Source organism: Salvia miltiorrhiza, chromosome 8, assembly GCF_028751815.1.
Source record: "Salvia miltiorrhiza cultivar Shanhuang (shh) chromosome 8, IMPLAD_Smil_shh, whole genome shotgun sequence".
Lineage (NCBI taxonomy): Eukaryota > Viridiplantae > Streptophyta > Magnoliopsida > Lamiales > Lamiaceae > Salvia > Salvia miltiorrhiza.
Genome location: NC_080394.1, coordinates 48,674,207 through 48,694,034, shown reverse-complemented (window position 1 = coordinate 48,694,034; position 19,828 = coordinate 48,674,207). Strand labels below are relative to the sequence as shown.

Below are 19,828 nucleotides of genomic sequence, written 5' to 3'. Positions count from 1 at the left end.
AAAATAACGCAGTCTTTACTAATACACGTAAACTCTAATTGAATACTCTGGTGACTACAAAAAAAATTGGAGAAACGAAATTGCTAAAATTGAAAAGAACATATTTTAATTGACCATATTTTAAAAATCGAATTAAAATTACAAATTCAAAATAGTTCATAATTTTATATCTTAAAACCCCGTCATGTAACGATATTTGTTTAATTGTTTTACAAAGAAGCTTTTAGGCCAACAATAAGAAGATGAAAATGGGTATATTGTGCATAAGCGTAATTTATTCAATGTGGATTTCAAATAGCGGCTACACATTTTATCTTCATTAGAGAAAGTATGCAGAGAAATATTCGTGTATATAGCTTAATAGTAATTGTTACGTTGATAAACTTAATTAGATATTGTAATTGTAGTTGATATTTGTTGGGTAATCTTTCTTAATTATGAGGGAGCAAATTGTTGTGTATAATGAATTACACGTATCTTTTTATAATATACTCCTTCTGTGCGGCAAAAATGTGCATCATTTTTAGTGGCAAGAGTTTTAATAAAATATTAGATGAGTGCAATGAGAGTGGAGTTAAGTGATCCATTTTAAATAAAGTAAAAGTCAAAAATAAGGTGTGCGTGTGTTGGTCTAGTTGTAGGAGGTTAATACTCAAGACCTAAGGTCCTGAGTTCAAGTCCTTCGCGGTCTTTAAATTCTTTAAAAAAAAATTATTTAATTATGTAATTTATCGAAAGAAAAAAAAGGAGTAAAAAATAAAGAATTAGTGATGGAATAGTGTTAAAAAAAAGGCAAATGTCACTCTTGTGGGACGTCCCTAATTAAATATAAAGAAGTGCATACTCTTATGGAACAGATGGAGTACAACTGTTTATGTCGAGGAGGCCTAGCCCAAATGGCAAAACTAAGGCACCAAAACTCTCTCTTTTATGAGTTATTGGTTCAAGTATCATTGTTTGCCTTATATCCTTCTAAATGGAGAGATAATATAATGAGATATAAATTTATCATTTTAGGAACCTCATTTTTTATATCTTGTTTGGTTTGAATGATAATATATTTATCCACTACTCATAAGGTGGTATAAAATTATATCACTCTGTTTTAGGTATAAAACTATTCATTTCTCAAGGGAAAAAATGTTGTCTGAAATTTTATACCATCTGTCCAAATTTTTTATTACGTCAAAACAAACGAAGTATAAGATGATAAACGAAATTTAACCCTTCCTTATACCTCAAAGCAAACACACCCTATATACAACTCTTGATGATCATCAAGACTAAAACTGCAGACATTATGAAAGAAAAGTTGGAAATACATTATTACGTAATTTGAAGCTACAAATTGATTAATTTCTAAAATATTGCAATTATAACACAAAATTATCTTTTCGACATAATAATTTTTCAAAATCATAAACAACACACTAATATTTGGGATTAAATATTATTGCAACCATCATTTGTAATTTTCACACAACTTTTCAAATATACAATTACAACACCACCTTTTAATTTCTTTCAATTACAATTTCAACTTTTTCAACAAATAAAGACACGTTGTTTCATTGGTGTACATCATCAGCCAAACTTTAAGTAATTAGAAAACACCTGGGAATGTTATAATTGCCCACAAAAAAAATTAGAAGGTGGTGATGTAATTGCCACACTTTCGAGTACTTGCTACAATACGAATTTGAGTAAATATTAGTATGTTATTTTCAACAATTAATTAACCCTAATTTTAATATTAACAGTCATCGCGATCGAATAATATATACTATATACTAGCTACAACCAATTAATTATAGCTTCTATCTACTTGCCTGTTAGATTAATTATCTAATATGGCAAGTACAATTTCTTGACATATGCTTAATTAATTTAAAATAAATGAACTAGTGTGAGTTTAGGCAATAAATATGTGCGTAGTAAAAGGAAGATATTGGAGAAGTGGTCCCAAAAGTAGTGGTGGAAACCCTATATATGATGCTTGAAAACCCTAACTTTGACACAAATACTTAGAGGCTTTTAAATAAAAATGATGAATATCATTCAAATTCTCATTGGGATATCGCAAACTGCATCTCTAACTCGCAAAAAGAGTAACATGCGCTGTCCTTGTTCATCTCTCATCCCATCCTTCAAGGGCACTGTACAAACCCTAAATTTCCCCATTTTCTTGCAGAAAACTTAACTCAATTCGTCACATATATTGTATATGAGAGAGCGAGAAGAGTAAATTAATTCCTATTTTGGCACTTATATACTGGAAAATCATCGTTTCTGGTTTTCTACTCTCTTTTCTTGATTTGTATGGTATCCAACTATATATATATTTTCTCTAAAAAAGAAAATAGTTTAATCCCTCTGACCTTCTTTATATATGCATAATTAATATTGATATCATTGTAGGTAGTATATAATTAGATATGTTCCGTAGCAAGTTAATTTATAACAGTGAATTTTACAATCGTATTTTGAAATTGTACTTTAACAAATTAAAAGATTGAAATACTCCCTCCGTCCCACGAAGCATGACTCAGTTTCCTTTTTGGATTGTCCCACGAAGCTTTTACCTGTTTCTAAAAATGGCAAAAAATTTACTCATTTATTCACCTTTTCACTTTTTCACCTACCACATTTAACACACAAAATATCAATTTAGTTAATTCTCATGCCGAAAAGAACTGAGTCATGCTTCATGGGACGGAGGGAGTACTAACTGTGACAGAGCTATAGCTTCTTCTTTATTTTATTTTTTTGAATTGGAGGGAATATAGCTTATAATTACATAGTATTTTTTAAGGATGTAATGTAGAGAAGGATTTACGTTCGGACTTCAAAATATAACTTATAATTCGTTCGATGCAGAGACGGAGCCAAGCCTGGGCTCGACTTGTAGGGCCAGCCCATCTTCATGAATGAAGGGGCAAAGGCCTAGGGCGCCCCGAAATTTTAAAAATAGTTTTATTAATGCTAACTTTATATTTATTAATCTTAAATTCGTTAGAACAATGGAGTATTATTTAGCATTGATCATGAAGATTTATTTTTTGAATTGCAAGTTGTACAAATGTGTTAATTATCTTCAAAATAGAGTTTATTGGTGAAATTCTTGAGTTTGTTAAACTTCATATTGCTTTTTTAATGTTTCTATTGCATATAGCTAGGATATTATTAACTATACCCATTATTATTAACTATACCCATTATTGTAATTACCCATCTTTCTCCTTTATTCCAAAAGCAACGGTGCATGCCTTAAACTCTTTATGTGGCAATTTCCTGTGGGGAGGGGGGGGAGGAGGGATCTCACACTCGGTGGCGTGGGTGAAGTGGAGTGACCTGTGCACTTCAAAATCAGAGGGGGGGCTTGACTTCAAAAACTTAGAATGGTTTAATCATGCTCTTGTGGTGAAATGGTTTTGGAGATTTTTAAAGGGGGGAGGAAGGTTGTGGGCTAGAGTGGTTAAATCGCTTTACGGGGACCTTGAGTGGGGTCAGAATTCGGTGAAATGTTCCGGTAGAGGCAGGGTTAGGGACGGATGGTGGTCTAGAGTCATCTCTGTGGCAGGAGGTTCGGGGGAGTCTTGGTTCCTTGATAATATTAGCATTAAAGTCGGGGATGGGAAGTCCACAAAATTCTGGGATCACAAGTGGGCGGGGTCGTTGCCTCTCAAGCTGGTGTTTCCTAGGTTGTACCTCCTTAGTGCTAATAAAGAAGCCCTCATTAGTGAGTCGGGTTTTTGGGAGAATGGGGGCTGGAAGTGGGATCTGAGTTGGAGACGAGAGCTCTTCGAAAGGGAAAAGAGGAGGGTTCATGACCTGTTGTCTTTCATTTCTGGTGCTAACCTTGTTGCAGGAGTGCCTGATGAATGGTCCTGGTCCGCCGCTAAAGATGGTATATATTCCACTAATTAAGTCGGCCTACGAAGCCATCAAAGAGACAAGACAAGAAAGGCGAACATCGGAAGAGATCAATGAGATCCTCTCCAAGGTGTGGAAAAGCCCAGTCCCGCTTAAAGCAAGAGTCATGGCCTGGCGGACGCTAAGAGATAGACTACCTACTTGCGCTAATCTTAGAAGAAGAAACATTGTGCTGAATGAAGTTGATTCCGGTTGTAATGCGTGCTTTCACGGCGAGGAGACGATTAACCATCTGCTTTTTCACTGCCCAAAGACTGAAAAAGTTTGGGATGATATCTTTAGATGGCTTGGCATCTGTTTCGTGCGACCACAAAGCGTGGTTTCACACTTCCTTCTCTTTACCAACTTTGGAAACCGGAAAGAAAGTCGGAAATTCCTTTTGGCACTGTGGTGCTGTGTTGCTTGGGTCGTTTGGAGATGTAGGAATGCGAGCAGATTCGAAGAAAAAGCATGGGAAATTTCCAAAGTGGTCTCGGAGATTAAGGTGAGAATGTGGGGTTGGGGTAAGATCTCCAGGTTTCTTAATTCTGATTTGAGCTTAGATGGCTGGATTGCGGGTGTTCCAACTCCTATGATGTTGTAATTTTCTTTTGGTACTGCTGGTACCTTCGTTTTTCTTTTTAATAAATTCCTTCTCTTATCCAAAAAAAACCCATTATTGTAATTTCAATAGAATAACTAGTACGACTATTTATGCGATGCACGATAAACATGAAAATCAAACGATATATTTAAATAAATACTAAATAAATATAAATATATTTATTTTAAAAATAAAATAAACTAAAATAATTCACATCAATTACTCAATAAAATCTCCAATTCAGGATATAAATTTTCAATTTTGTAAAAAGTGCAATGATAATTATAGTTATTAAATAATTTTAAACAATTTGATAATGAATATTTAACATAACACATTATCATTATAGAGTATTAAATATCATAATATATAAATAAATAAAAAGTTGTAAACTTTTAACGAAGAGAGAGAAAATAAAATATTTTAAAATATTCAATTATCGTTTTAAATTTATTTTTTGATGATTTTTATACAATATTAAATATTTTGTCACGAACTTAAATTTAAGATGCATATTAAACATTTATTCATTTATCTGATCTAATGGTGTTTAGAAAAGAATTAAATTATATAACAAAATAGGATTAAAAATAGTAGAAAAAATTGAGAAAAAAAGAAGGGAAAAATTGCAGGGAAAAAATTAACTCCTCTTTTATATATTATATAGATTTTATACATTGGAAATAGGGTATTGAAAGTACTTGATGTTAATGATTTACTTCTCAAAATATTATAAGATCTAAATTATTTCAATAACTTTTTTATCATTGTTTTTAGTGTTAATACCTCTAAATAACCACTTTGATTAACAAAAGGTTAACAATACTTAATCAAAATGATTATTTTAATATTTGCCTCTTATTTTTATGCTTTATTGCACTTTATATATAATCAAAGTAATGCCGATTATGCCCTATCTCTAGCTAACAACAAAAATATCATTTCTTAAGGGGTCCATTTTTTTATTTTTTTATTTGCCTAGGGCCTCTGAAATTCAGGTTGTTCGGGCAAAAAAGGAAGATAACTATTATATCTTGTATTTTGTTAATTTTTGTTGATATTTTATAGTATAAAATTGCAATTTATCCCATCTAAATGTACTTTTAAGTACAAAAATATAATTCCGTCCCCTATTTTTAAAATCCTAGCTACGTCTCCGATCTCATGAATTCTAGTCTACGAGACATATATAAAATGGTACGTGTCGTTTCGTTGTTAGGGAATTGAATATGATGGTAATTAACCTACCACTATTTGCTTGGAAAATCAAAGCGCTTGATAATGGAATGACTCGCGATCCATTTGACTAATTAAGGGTACGTAATATATATGTAATAATAAAAAATATGGTTAATGACCCGGAAAACTACAAATTTTGGGAATATTTTTATTTTAACCTCTACGAAAAGATTTTACTTGTAATACATGAACTTTAGGCATATTCTGATTTTAACCTCTAATAAAAAAATTCTACCTGTAAAATCTCTAACTTTTGATTGTTTCTGATTTAACTACGTACGTGAATAGTATCTGATTATATACGTTGCATTTTAATCTTATGCGGCTTATAACTAGTTGATGTAATTAATAAATGTTAAACGTCATTAAAAAATGAATAAATCAAATATACTCTTATTACAATACGCAGAATGTACCCTAATTAAATCTACGTATGTGATTGTATACTATTCACATAGTTAAAATTAGAAACAATTAAAAATTTGTGATTTTACAGGCAGAATCTTTTGTTAGAGATTAAAATCAGAATATGTTCAAAGTTCATGATTTTATAGACATAATTAATCTTTTGTTATTAGAAATTAAAATCAAAATATGCTCGAAGTTCGTAGTTTCACATTAACCATAAAAATAATATCAAACCATTATATTATTGTTTGATTAAACGACTCTTCATAATTAATTGTATGGTTTCAAACTTTAATATAATGCCATATTAGAGAAATTGCAATTGCTTGAGCTTAATACACCAAATCAAATAGGGTGATTGAATATCCGTCTAGGTGGAGATACATTTTAAAGTAAATTGCAAATATATTTATTTTAATAAATTTAAGGAGATTCTATCAAATTTACTACCACTAACTAGTTGATTTTAATTTGTAGTAAAATGAATGGCATTTTTAGGATTTAAAAATTCTTAGTGACAATGAGTCTTCCAAACCTTTATTGTTTATTGAAATATAAAATTATTATTTAGAAAGCTGTAGGAGTTGAGCTAGCTACAGGGAACTTCTTCTCTCGGTGAGTTTCAGCCCGTCGCTGCCGCCAGATCCGCGACGCCGATGACGTCGCGCGGCCTCGCCTGACGAAGCCCGCTGGACACGCGATCTGCACACAGGCGATCTGCAGATCCGACTTCCTCCTTCCAGGCGATCTGCACGCGATCTGCAGATCTGCACGCTGCTTGGTGGGGAGCAGGCGATCTGCACGCAGCCGCTGCCACCGCTGCTCGCCTCCGTCGCCGCTGCTCGCCTCAGCCGCTGATTGGTGTCTTACCAGGCGTCCGGTGCAGCATCAGCAGCGTCGTCGGTCGAAGAGTCCCAGCAGCAGCAGCAGCGCGCCGGAGAAATCGCAGTCACTGCTGCTGCCCGCCTTCTCCGGCCGCGCGTAGCCACGATCTTTACTCAAGTACAAGCTTCCGGTTTTGTTTGTTGCAGACGCTGCTCGCCCTCTGATTGAGGCGGGCTGCTGGATCCGGCGACCGCAAAAGCTTGGTCGGCGGCGCAGAGAGCCGTGGATCTTGATTCTTGGGATCTCTTTCCGGTCAGCCACCGCCTCCAAAGACCGGCGAAGAGCATCAGCAGCGTAGGCTTACTGGTCGAAGAGATCCAGCACCAGCAGCAGCGCGCCGATTGAAGATCAAGACGATTTGTTGAAGTCGCTGCTCGCCCTCAGATTGAGGCGGGCTGCTGGATCCGGCGACCGCAAAAGATTGGACGGCGGCGCAGAGAGGGTTGCCCGATCTGGTCTCACTCCGTCTCCGCCTGCGCCGCCCCTTTTGATGCGTCGGGAAAATGAATTTATTTGCTGAGATCGCCGGCACGCCGTCGAACGTCCACCAAACGATGCCGCCAACGTCGCCGAGCAAGTCATCGATGCCAACCATGCAAATCAACCAACAGATAATGGTTGATAAGGCAGGGCTGAATCTGCCGCAAGTTTCCAATAATTTCTCTAGTCATAGCCATGGAGAATGTCACGATAAAGAAAAATTTCCTGCTGAATCTTCAAAGGGAGTGGCTGAGGAATCTACGCCGACGTCTTTTGCTGGTAGAACTTTTGGAAATTCACAGGATCATAAAATCACTACATCCAATACTTGGGTTCCGGATTTGATCAAAGGAAACAATACTAAGAATGCATCGGCGACGGAGCTTCATCGGCCGAGCACCACTTCTTTTGCTTCGCTTCTGAGGAGACCACGACAAATTGAACGTACGCCGGATGTACTTGTTCATCGATTCACTTCGCTGCAACCGGATTTCTCTGGTGAAATACCCACGCTGAGGGTGCCAAAAGAGCATCTGCTGCCCAAGATAAATCAATTCGAGCATGCTTTAATTGGTCGTCTTCTTCTTAGGAAAGGAGAGAAGCCGCGTCTTCTCACGGATCTTAAACGTGATCTTCAGGTGGCTTGGAATATTGACAATGATTGGCAAATCATCCCCATGGGAAAGAGCTTCTACACTATTAAATTTAATACCGCTGAAGACAAGGCGTTAGTTCAGAAAAGCACTTCTTGGGAGTTACCTTTCGGAACCATGCGATTACGCGAATGGGTAAGATTCTTCGATCCCTATAAAGAAATTTCCTCACTTTGTGAAGTTTGGATGCGCATTTATTATTTGCCCTTAGAATTTTGGACTCTGGATGTCATTACGGGTATTGGAAGGGCGATGGGATCGCCTATTAAAGTTGATGGGGCTTCTGCACGTGGTGCTGCTGGACATTATGCTCGAATTTTGTTGGAAATTGATGTCACGACCGGTCCTAATTAAGGATAATTAAGCCGGGAAACCGTGACTAATGGAGGGATATTAGAAGCGGGGTAGAAAAGGGATAATTAAACAAAGAAGAATCACATTTCATAATTTAACAAAAGGAATATTTATAATATAACAGAAGTTTAGTCGTATAGACTCAAATAACTAATAAGTTCAGATATCTCTGACTTAGCCAAATAAACATAAAACTTCTGAGTACGCAGCGGAATATGATTCTGATTACATGTATGAAGACATGTAACCCTAGAGTTCATTAATACATAATAAGACAAAAGAATCCCGCTCGTCACTTCATCACCATCTGCAGCTGCTCAACCTGCACATTTAGAAATATATGCAGGGCTTGAGTACAAAAGTACTCAGTGGGCACGTATGCCTAAGTATAAAAAAAATACATGCTTCAAAACTGTAAATTGTCATGCCATCATAAACAGTACAGCAAGGGAGTTTTTCGCTAAAAGGCCCAAGCTTCCTAAATTCATTTGTGATTCTTAAAGTTCGACTGCAGTCTAAGTTCTCTTGTAATCTATCATATCTGGAACTTTGTGCCGGAGAGGCACTCTGTCACGACCGGTCCTAATTAAGGATAATTAAGCCGGGAAACCGTGACTAATGGAGGGATATTAGAAGCGGGGTAGAAAAGGGATAATTAAACAAAGAAGAATCACATTTCATAATTTAACAAAAGGAATATTTATAATATAACAGAAGTTTAGTCGTATAGACTCAAATAACTAATAAGTTCAGATATCTCTGACTTAGCCAAATAAACATAAAACTTCTGAGTACGCAGCGGAATATGATTCTGATTACATGTATGAAGACATGTAACCCTAGAGTTCATTAATACATAATAAGACAAAAGAATCCCGCTCGTCACTTCATCACCATCTGCAGCTGCTCAACCTGCACATTTAGAAATATATGCAGGGCTTGAGTACAAAAGTACTCAGTGGGCACGTATGCCTAAGTATAAAAAAAATACATGCTTCAAAACTGTAAATTGTCATGCCATCATAAACAGTACAGCAAGGGAGTTTTTCGCTAAAAGGCCCAAGCTTCCTAAATTCATTTGTGATTCTTAAAGTTCGACTGCAGTCTAAGTTCTCTTGTAATCTATCATATCTGGAACTTTGTGCCGGAGAGGTGACCACCTCTCACGGTCACTTGACCGGCCAACCCGCTAGATGACTCACGGTCACTGGTGTACACTAGCCCTGGCAGGATAGCTATCAACTGCTCAAGGCCCGAATTCGATTACATGATAAAAGTCACATCAGATAGATATCATACTGAAATTTAAATATTTTATGGCAAGACAATATTTGAAATAATTTCAATTAATTTAGTCATGAAATAACTTGCTTGAACGTAATATTTAAACTCATTTGATATATATGAAAGTAATGCCCACCTGTTAGAAACTTTTTGTGGTACAGTAGCTCCTTGACTGATTATTAATCTCGTGCTTGACCTTTATTACGAGATTATAAATAAGATATTGCTCGAGTAAAATCCTCAAATAATGAGATTACAGAATTAACTATGCATGATTTTTATGCATGATTTAATACTCCGAGATGATATTAGATAATTACTACTATTAATCCTCACTATCGGATCAAATAAATACCAACTAGGTTTCATCTTGCGTGGTTGAGTATTTAACTAAAATAATCCGTTCGCTTCAGGTGTTCCAATCCGCCAAGTAAATAAACCCCATTCCTCGTAGTCAATAAAAAAAATAAAATAAATAAATAAATACTTCAACTAGTTCGCTTTATAACCTCATAATTAATCAGGCTTAATAAATAGGAACAAGTAATGTTATAAGATTAAATAATTAAAAGGCTCAACATAAGGCAGCCTAATAATTAATTAAACAAATATGGGCTTGATTTAAATAAATCGTGGCATTCCAATAATTAAATTGAAAAGTTTAGTTGGAGTAAATCATGGACTCAAGTAATTAAATAATTTTAGGGCCCAGTTAAATAAATAACCAAGGCCTAAAGAAAATAATTAGGAGGCCCAATCGGAATAAAATAACAAAGCCCAATGAATTAATTAAATTAGGCCCAATGAATTAAACTAAAGCCCAAACAAAATAATTGAATTAGGCTCAATTATAATAAATACAACAAGGCCCAAAAATAAATAATTATGAAGCCCAAAGAAAATAAAATAAAGGCCCAAATTTTCGGCCCAACTCAGCCCACTGTAATTTAAAATAAAATCGGCCCACTGAAACGAAGCCCAAATAAGGAGTCCAACATAATTAAATAAACTCCGGCCCAATGAAATGGCCCAATGTAATGGCCCAATTATTAAAATAAATAAAGTCCAACTCAATTAAATGAAGCCCATACAAATCAAAACAACAATTAAATCAAAGCCCATATAAATAAAATCGGAGGCCCAATATTAATAAATAAACCAGCCCAACTCAAGCCCACTAAAAATAAATCAACAAGGCCCAAAGAATTTAATAAATAAGCCCAATTAAAATAAGGAGCCCAACTTTAATTAAAATAGGAAAAGCCCAAAATTTCTCCCCCCAACATCTCGGTTCTCTCTCTCTATTTCAATACACACTCACATACACCCTCACACACACTCTCGGTTCTCTCTTATTCCTCAAAAATCAATTCTCGCCTTTCTCTCTCTGATCTCTCTCAAGGGCCGCTCGCTCCCTTTCTCAAAATCGGCGCTCGATCGGTTCCTTCTTCTCCGGCCGCTCAGCGGCCGTCGATTCCGGTCTGCTTCGACCGGCTGTCGCACCTCCATCTGAAATCCGGCGGCTCAAACGGCGCCGGTCGTCGTCTGGAAGTGGCTGCTGCTTCGCCTGGAGTCGCCGCCGGCTGGAGTTGCTGCTGCTCGTCCGGTGGTCAGCGCCTGCTGGAGGAGCGCTGCCGCCGCCCGCTGCTTACGCCTTCCAGCGCCGCCGTGCTGTCACTGAGCAACCGGCGAGAAGAGTACGCCGCTGCTGCTGCCGTTCGAAGGTTCGGTAAAGTCGCTAGCGTCGCTCCCTCGAGCTCCGACGCCACTGCTGCTACTGGAATCTTCTGCTTCGCCGTGTCGCTGCACTCCAGAATCGGTGAGATTTGCCGTTGCTGCGCACGATCCTCTGCTCGGCCATGGTTCCGGTCGGCCTCAGCAATTCCCCAGCTCCGACGTCGTCGTTACTCGGATGCAGGCGAGACGACTAGAGGTCGCCGCCTTCTCCCTCCGTTCCGGCAGTTGGGGCTCGGCAGTTGCCTTGGGCAGTCGGCCCTTCCCTCCCTTAAAGCTAAGTCTAATCTCTCTCTCCAATTCAAACGCTTATCTAGTTTCTGAGGGTGTGAGTTCTTGTGATTGCTACTCTGGGGTGCAGTGGAAATGAAGCATGTAAAATCCTCTGTTGTAAAGTATTTCCCTATTGTACAACATATCTTGACTATATCGTGTAGATAAACTGTGATTATGCTAAGCATGGATGTGAACTGGATTGAATATTCAAGATAGTAGAATACCTCGCTTGTATTCAATTGATTGGTTGTTGCTGGAGTGTAGTGAAGGGTGAAATAACTTAAATGGATTGAAGTTGCCATTGTTTAATGAATGAAGGAGACTTGAACTGAAAATAGCAAAGTTAAGGACAAAGCTTACCTTGCAATTGTTTGGTTTGATTGATGTATTGTTCGTTGTAGTTGATTAGTTCCACTGAGGAATTAACTGAAATAAATGATGGTTCATTGTATAATGCAGGTGAATTTAGTCGAGGGAGAATGAAAGTATTGAGCCAAACCTTACCTTGAAGTTGGTAGGAGCAGTGAAGAAAGATCTTTGTTCTTCTGAAATTGCTAAGTGAAGGGTGAAGAATATGGTGTTCTTGGATGGAGTCCACTAAGTGTATTTGGTTTACGTGAGTTGATGTAGGCTAAGTGGAGGATTATTGTAGTGGAAAAAATTGAGTAGTGGTGGGAAAAATGATGAGTGATGGGGGAAAGTGGTTGGGAAAGAGTGAATGGTCGGGGTGAAAAATGAGTGGTCAAAGGTTGATGGAAAGAAAAAAAATAGAGAAGAATTAATGATGTATTTTCTATGTCTCGGTGATTCCGTAACTGAAATAAAATACTGGCTTCGATTCTGCTTGATACTGTATTTACATAAATCTCGATTTCGACATGTGATAACTCGCTAAAATCGATAAGTTATAAAATGAATCAAAATTAAATCCGTAGATTTAATTCGTTCGTTGTTCTAATATATAAATTAAATCCGCAGATTTAATTAACTCACGAGTCTGAAATAATCCACAACTTGAGTAAGAATAAAATCTAATTCCATCTCGCTTAAATAAATAACGTGACTTTGCTAAGTCAGTTATAACTCTGAAATAATATCATTGACTGCTTTAATAATATGAATTCAGGATCATAAGCTGAATTCATATCAGGATAATAACCGTTTTCATTCACTGATGAACATAAATAAACACTCATTACTGGATTTAATATTTATAAAAGAGCGGGTCACTACAATTGATCTCTCGCGTCCTCTTCCGGAGGCTTTGCTGGTTGACGGGGAAGAACGTTCCTTTCACGTCGAATTTGAATTCGAACAACTCCCGGCCTTCTGCTCTAAGTGTAAGATCACTGGACATTCTATTGATAACTGCAATAGAATGAAGAACAAATCCAAGGAGGATAGCAGGAATGTGAAGGCCAAAGACATGTCGCTGGGTAAAGACAATGAAATAATTAATAAGGGAGCTGCCAAGGATATTAGGGCACCTAACTGGAAGGCTAAATCTTGAGAACAGAATAGGACTGCCCAAGCTCACAGACCGCAGATTATCACTAAAAATCAGTTTGGGGTTTTGGAGCAGGTGGCTGTCGAAGAAGAGCAGATTATAAATCAGTTGGGGGTTTTGGAACAGGTTGCTGTTGAAGAAGAGCAGATTCAGACACCGCGGGAAACAAAGAACCACAATCAGTCGTTGGCTTTAACTGATAGGAATGTTGATTTTGAGGATGTCAATGGAGATAGATTGACATCGGGTTCGGATATCTTACAGGCGATAACTATGCCGGTTACGGAAGAGATAGATTCGGGAGACGAGTCTGATGGGCAGTCGGATGGTGGCAATACACGGGCTGAAGCAGATTCACAACAGATCGTCATTTTTCAAAGTTCGGTCAATCAGGATAAAAATTGTGAGAAAAAGGAAAGGATGATGGAAAGCGCTATCAAAGCTCAGCGGATAGTGGAAACCTTCAGGAATTGTGAGGCGGAGGCGCAGGTGAAAAAAAGAGGAAGACCGCCGAAAGATTCGTCTGCAAATAAACCTATGATTCGTGGGGAAGATAGTATCAAGAGTCGTCTCCGGAAGTCGGTGGAGCAGCAACCTAACTAGCAACCTAACCAACAGGCTGAAGATTTCATCAAAAATAAACTTTACAAAGCTTGGGAAGCAGGAGATAAACCTCGAGATTTCATTATTACATCAGGGAGCTCGAAGAATGATACAGCCCTGAATAATGTGGCGGCCAAGAGTTGGGCAGCTGAAGTGGAATCGGGTGAAAACCTGAACACGAATTCTCAGTCTTTATGATGAATGTCCTCGTATGGAATGTCCGGGGTCTTACGGACGAGTCCAAACGAGTTTTAAAGGAGCATTGCGACTCCTTCTCCCCTGTGATTGTTGGGATTATTGAGCCTAAGACGAATCTCAAGAAGACTTATTCTAGATTTTGGCGTTCTCTGAATCTTATTCCTTGTTTTCAAAATTCAAGAGACAACATGAGTTCGAATATTTGGGTTTTTTCTCATCCTTCTGTTACTCATGATGTCATTTTCTCCTCGGAGCAGGTGGTTATCATGAACTGCAGATGGTCGACGTGGAATTTTAAAATCGCAGTGGTGCATGGCGTTAACACGTATGCTGGCAGACGGCGTTTGTGGTTGGATCTTCTGGATCATATTGATGGTAATGCTGTCTTTATTGGCGATTTTAATGCGGTTAAAGGTGCCCATGAAAGAAGTAGTGACTGTATGCCTAACCCTACTGCTTGTGCGGAGTTCTGTGATTTCATTGAAGCCACCGGTTTCATTGAGGCGCCTACGGTTGGTCTGCACTTCACGTGGTCTGGTCGTAGATTTATGCCTACCCATGTGGAGTCTCGTCTGGATAGAGCGATTTATGCTGACTCTTTTGCAAATCTCTGGAGTTCGGTTTTTGTTCAAGCTCTTCCACGTATTACCTCGGATCATTCTCCGCTTGTTCTTCATTGCATGGTGGATGCTCCTCCTCGCCATCGTTTCTTTAAGTTCCTTAATATGTGGACCTTACATCCGAATTTTCTCCATACGGTGGAACGGTCCTGGCAGATGGATACCGAGATTGGCTGCCCGATTTTTAAAGTTATGCATAAATTAAAGCGTCTTCGGCAGGTTCTTCGCGCGTGGAATCGGAATGTTTTTGGAAATGTTGATTCTTGCATCATGAATACGCAACAAGAGCTTTTGGAGATTCAAGATCAGATTGCCAGGGAAGGTTACACGGAGGATCTCTTTAATAAAGAAGTGGAAGCACAAGCTAAGATCAACGTTGTGCTTTCCAGGCAGAGCTCGCTTTTACAGCAAAAAAGCCGGGTGTCTTGGCTTCAAGATGGAGACAGGAACACGAAGTTCTTTCATGCGATGCTTAGGTTTCGTCGTAAACCTCACATCGTTTCTCACATGGAGATCAATGGAGATATGAATTACGATCAAAAGGTTATTGGGGATCATATTGTGGATTTCTTCTCTTCTTTGTTTTCGACTAGCAGTCATACTAATACTGATATTACGGCGGTTGAGGCAGTTATTGAGGAGATGGTCGAAGATCGTTATAATAATTTGCTCATTCGTTTGCCGGATGAAGAGGAAATTTCTGCTGCGGTTTTTCAGATGGAGCCGAACAGCTCGCCTGGGCCTGATGGTTTCTCGGGTAAGTTCTTTCAGCATTGTTGGTCGATTATTAAAGTGGATATTTGGTGTGCTGTTCAAGCCTTTTTCCGGAATTCTTATCTTCCTCAAGGCTGCAATTCTAATACCTTGGTGTTGATTCCTAAGAAAGATGTCGTCAATTCGGTCTCGGATCTGAGACCGATTGTTTTATCCAACTTTCTTTACAAGATTATTACTAAGGTGTTGGCGTCTAGACTAAGCCAGGTTGCTGCTGTTTATGTCTCCCGTCATCAGTTTGGTTTTATTAGCGGCCGTTCCATTCACGATTGTATTCTGATTGGGTCGGAAGGCGTGAACTGTATGCATCGTACGAGCCGTAGTCAAAACATGGCTTGCAAGATTGACATCAAAAAAGCTTTTGATACTCTTAGCTGGGATTTCCTGCTTAACGTTCTTCGTGTTGCTGGCTATGATTCAAAGTTCATTAGTTGGATTGAGATTCTGCTTCATTCGGCTAGGATTTCTATTCTGTACAATGGTCAGCTTAAAGGTTATTTTGCGTGTTCAAGGGGTGTTCGTCAGGGCGATCCTCTTTCTCCTATTCTTTTTGGAATCGCCGAAGATGTTCTTGGTAAGCTCTTTGCAAATTGTGTTAGCGCAGGCACCCTTACCCCGATGCAAATGAGACAGGGAATTAATTTTCCCACTCATCTTTTATATGCGGATGATATTCTGGTTTTCTGTCACGCCACGGTCACGAACGCTCATACCATTCAGAAAATTATGGAATATTATGGTCAAATTTCTGATCAAATTGTGAGCCCGGATAAGTCGCAAATTTTTTTTACTAGCAAAGTTCCTTCTCAAACCTGCAGGGCTATAAGGAGCATATTGAGATTTTCTCAGGGCAACTTTCCAATTACTTACCTTGGGGTTCCTATCTTTAAGGGCCGTGTGCGTGCCTCCTATCTTCGACCGATACATGATCGTGTGATAAACAAGTTCGCGAGATGGAAGGGATTACAGTTGTCGATGGCTGGGAGGATTTGCCTGATCAGGTCGGTTATCCAAAGCTCCCTGACGCACTCCATGATGGTTTATAGATGGCCGACGGCTCTTATTAAGGAGCTCGATGCGTGCTGCCGTAATTTCCTTTGGACTGGCAACATCAAGCAGACGCCGTCTTGTTCTGTGAGTTGGAAGAGGGTCTGCTCGATTAAGGAGGAGGGCGGTCTCGGGGTAAGGTCATTCGAATTCATGAATAAGAGCTATCTCATGAAAATGGCGTGGAAGGTGGTTGGTGGGTGTGAGTTCGGATATGATTTGATTAGAGATAGATATCTCGATCGCTTTGGGCGTTGTAAATCTCTGGTGGCTGCTTCTACTATCTGGATGAGCTTACGTGAGGAAATTGATGGTTTGGTGGCGGATTCGTACTCGTATATTGGTGACGGCGCTTCTACTTCGTTCTGGTATGACGACTGGCTTGGGTATAATCTTATGAATAAATGCGGTATTCCGCTTTTCATGCTTCCGTTTCTTACTCAATCGGTGGCTGATTATTTCTACGATGGGGTCTGGCATTTCACGCAAGCCTTTGTTAATGCTTTTCCGGAGATAGTGTGTGATATTTTACTCACTCCTCTTGGTTCTGAGGGAGATGTGCGTTTCTGGAAACCCTCGTTGCACGGGAATGTAACTACTGCGTTGGCCTTCAACAAACATTGTCATCATTTTCCAAAGGTGTCTTGGGGTTCTTGGCTTTGGGAATCTTTTATTTCGATTCGACGTTCTTTGATCTGTTGGCGTCTTCTTCATAATAGAATGCCGACTTATGATCGCCTTATCCGCTACGGTATGATCATGCCTAACGTCTGTTTGCTTTGCTTAAAAGGAAGTGAATCTCAGGATCACCTTTTCTGGAATTGTGAGCGTGTGAAGAATATTTGGGCTACGTTTCTTGGGTGGTTTAATTTCAATCAAGGATTGCAAGAGAATGATATTCATAGTTTTTTGGTGGCAGCTTGGCAGTATAAACTTAGTCCCCTCACCGGTAATTTCTGGAAAGTGGGTATCATCACGGTCATCTGGGCTATCTGGATTCAGAGAAACAATTGTATCTTTGATAATCAAAAGTTCGAAGCAAGTCGTGTCATTCACACTGTGAAAGTTGCTTTCAAAGAGATTGATGATAACTTTACTAAATTAGGCTACATGTGGAATTCTTGGTCGGATTATCTGATTCTCCGGGCAGTGGGTGTTACTACCAGGAGTGCTCCTCCTCCCGAGTTTGTGGAGGTGCATTGGTGGCCACCTGTGGCGCCGTGGATCAAAGTGAATACTGATGGCTCGGCGACGGGAGCTCCAAGCACTATTGCTGCAGGTGGGGTGTTTAGAGATAACTGGAATGTGGTGCGTGGTTGTTTTCACTTCAAAGGTGGCTCGGGTTTTGCCTTTGAAGCGGAACTCCTGGCTGTTATCTCGGCGATTCAAATTGCTCACAATCGTGGATGGCACAAGCTTTGGATTGAAGCCGATTCCACCTACGTGATATCCATTCTTAATTCTCGTTCTTTAAATGTGCCTTGGCGTTTTAAGGCGGCGTGGAATAGGATTTTAGAGATGTTAGATGCTTTCTCGTTGCAGGTTTCTCACATCTTTAGAGAAGGAAACAAGGCGGCAGATTTAATGGCTAACCAACAACGTTCGGAAGGGTGGTGGCCGCACGAGATTGAGGAGATTAGGGCTGCGGTTCGCCTTGACATGGCTTCGCATAGCCATCTGCGTCAGAAACGGTAGTTGGGGCTGATGGGTTGTTGTTTGCTATTGCTCACGGAGTTGACATATACCCGGATATTTTGCTCTCGTTTTTCTTTGTTTGGGTTTGTTCTTCTTACGGCGACGGCGTCTAACCGGCCGTTTAGTTTTTTCGTGGGGTGAGAGCCGGGATAGTTTGGGGACGATGGTTAGGCCGGAGTTTCGGAAACTTTCCCTTCCGCTTTTCCCTACTTTCGTTTTGTGTTTAGACGAGTACTCTTTTTCCTTTTCACGGTTTTTCCCACTGGGTTTTCCGTGAAAAGGTTTTTTTTGAGGTTCGGCCCTTAGTCTGCTCCTTCTGTGCTTTCAAGGGTTTTTTTGGATTTTTTCTTTTCTTTTTTATATATAAAATCGTCAATTTAATGGACGGATTACAAAATTTTCTTTTTTAACAAGCTCCCACTTTTCCCTCTTCTCTTTTCGTCAGCCATCCATCCAAATTTAGATGATTATATTATTATTTTTAATTATTATTACCAGTAAATAAAATCATACTACTATATACGATAAAAACACATTACTATACGATAAGGATTTCAAGCGCATATTTTTAAATTAGATATTACACCATGTAATATTAGTTTCTATTTTGTAAGATAATTCGTTTCAAGAGTATAGACCGATAAACCAACATTAATTTGCAACCCTGTTAGACAAAAGTACTCATAATAATATATAGAATAATTCTTAATTATACATGTGCCCTCTTGGATTTTTACAAAAGCATTATTTGGAGATCAGTTTCACATTTATTTTTCTATAATATTTTACACTACAAAAAAAAATTCACTAATGACATGAAGCAGCTGGTAGCTGTGTCATAAAAATTAATGACATTAATTTGATGATATAGCTAATCACTAATAGTTACATTTTCAAACAACATTAATTTTTATAACATAAATATTATATCTTAAGCCTCATATCACTAATAATTTTTTTTTGGTAGTGGTATTATTTATGATTTTAAAAAAACTGCAAGCAATTAGATCGCACTGGTTATAGATTTGACCACATTAGTTATACTAGTAAGTGACCCGTCGAATTTCGACGGGATCTATTAAAATATAAATTTATATATAAAATTATTTAATATTATATTTTTTGTTTTATGAATTTCTTTTCACAAAAATAGAGAATTTAATAAAATTATTTTAAAGTAAAAGGCCGTAATATTTATTTGAAATTGATCTAATTTAAATGTCTTTATGAAATTTATATGTAAGCATAGTTTCAACCCACAAGATAATTAAAAGAGAAATTGGAACAATTATTTGAAACGTACCTAAATTAGATACCTGTAGGTGGAACCAACAACTGAAAAAATAAGAAAAACAAATAAATTAAATTAAGTCATTAATGACTTAAATTATCAAGTTTGAATAAATTATTAAATTTGACACGTAGGGTTGTCCATGACTAAAAACAGATTTCGGTAGATATAATCCTACATTTGAAAGAGATTGTCCCTGATTTTTATTTATGTTCATAGCAAAACAAACACTCACAGAGAATTGTTTTCTCTAAAACCGAATTG

At 38.2% G+C, this 19,828-nt stretch overlaps 2 protein-coding genes across 2 annotated transcripts; both read left to right on the top strand.

Moving 5' to 3' along the window:
• Positions 1 to 3,904: 3,904 nt before the first annotated feature.
• On the top strand, positions 3,905 to 4,516 carry LOC130998583 (uncharacterized). Its single transcript, XM_057923999.1, has one exon. The coding sequence runs from the start codon at positions 3,905 to 3,907 to the stop codon at positions 4,514 to 4,516; it is 612 nt and encodes a 203-aa protein (XP_057779982.1).
• Positions 4,517 to 6,747: 2,231 nt separating this feature from the next.
• On the top strand, positions 6,748 to 12,655 carry LOC130996954 (uncharacterized). The gene is made up of 2 exons (XM_057922241.1): positions 6,748 to 8,316; positions 12,289 to 12,655. Exons 1-2 carry the CDS (start codon positions 7,552 to 7,554, stop codon positions 12,310 to 12,312), a joined length of 789 nt encoding a protein of 262 aa, XP_057778224.1. The 5' UTR covers positions 6,748 to 7,551; the 3' UTR covers positions 12,313 to 12,655.
• The last annotated feature ends 7,173 nt before the right edge of the window (positions 12,656 to 19,828 follow it).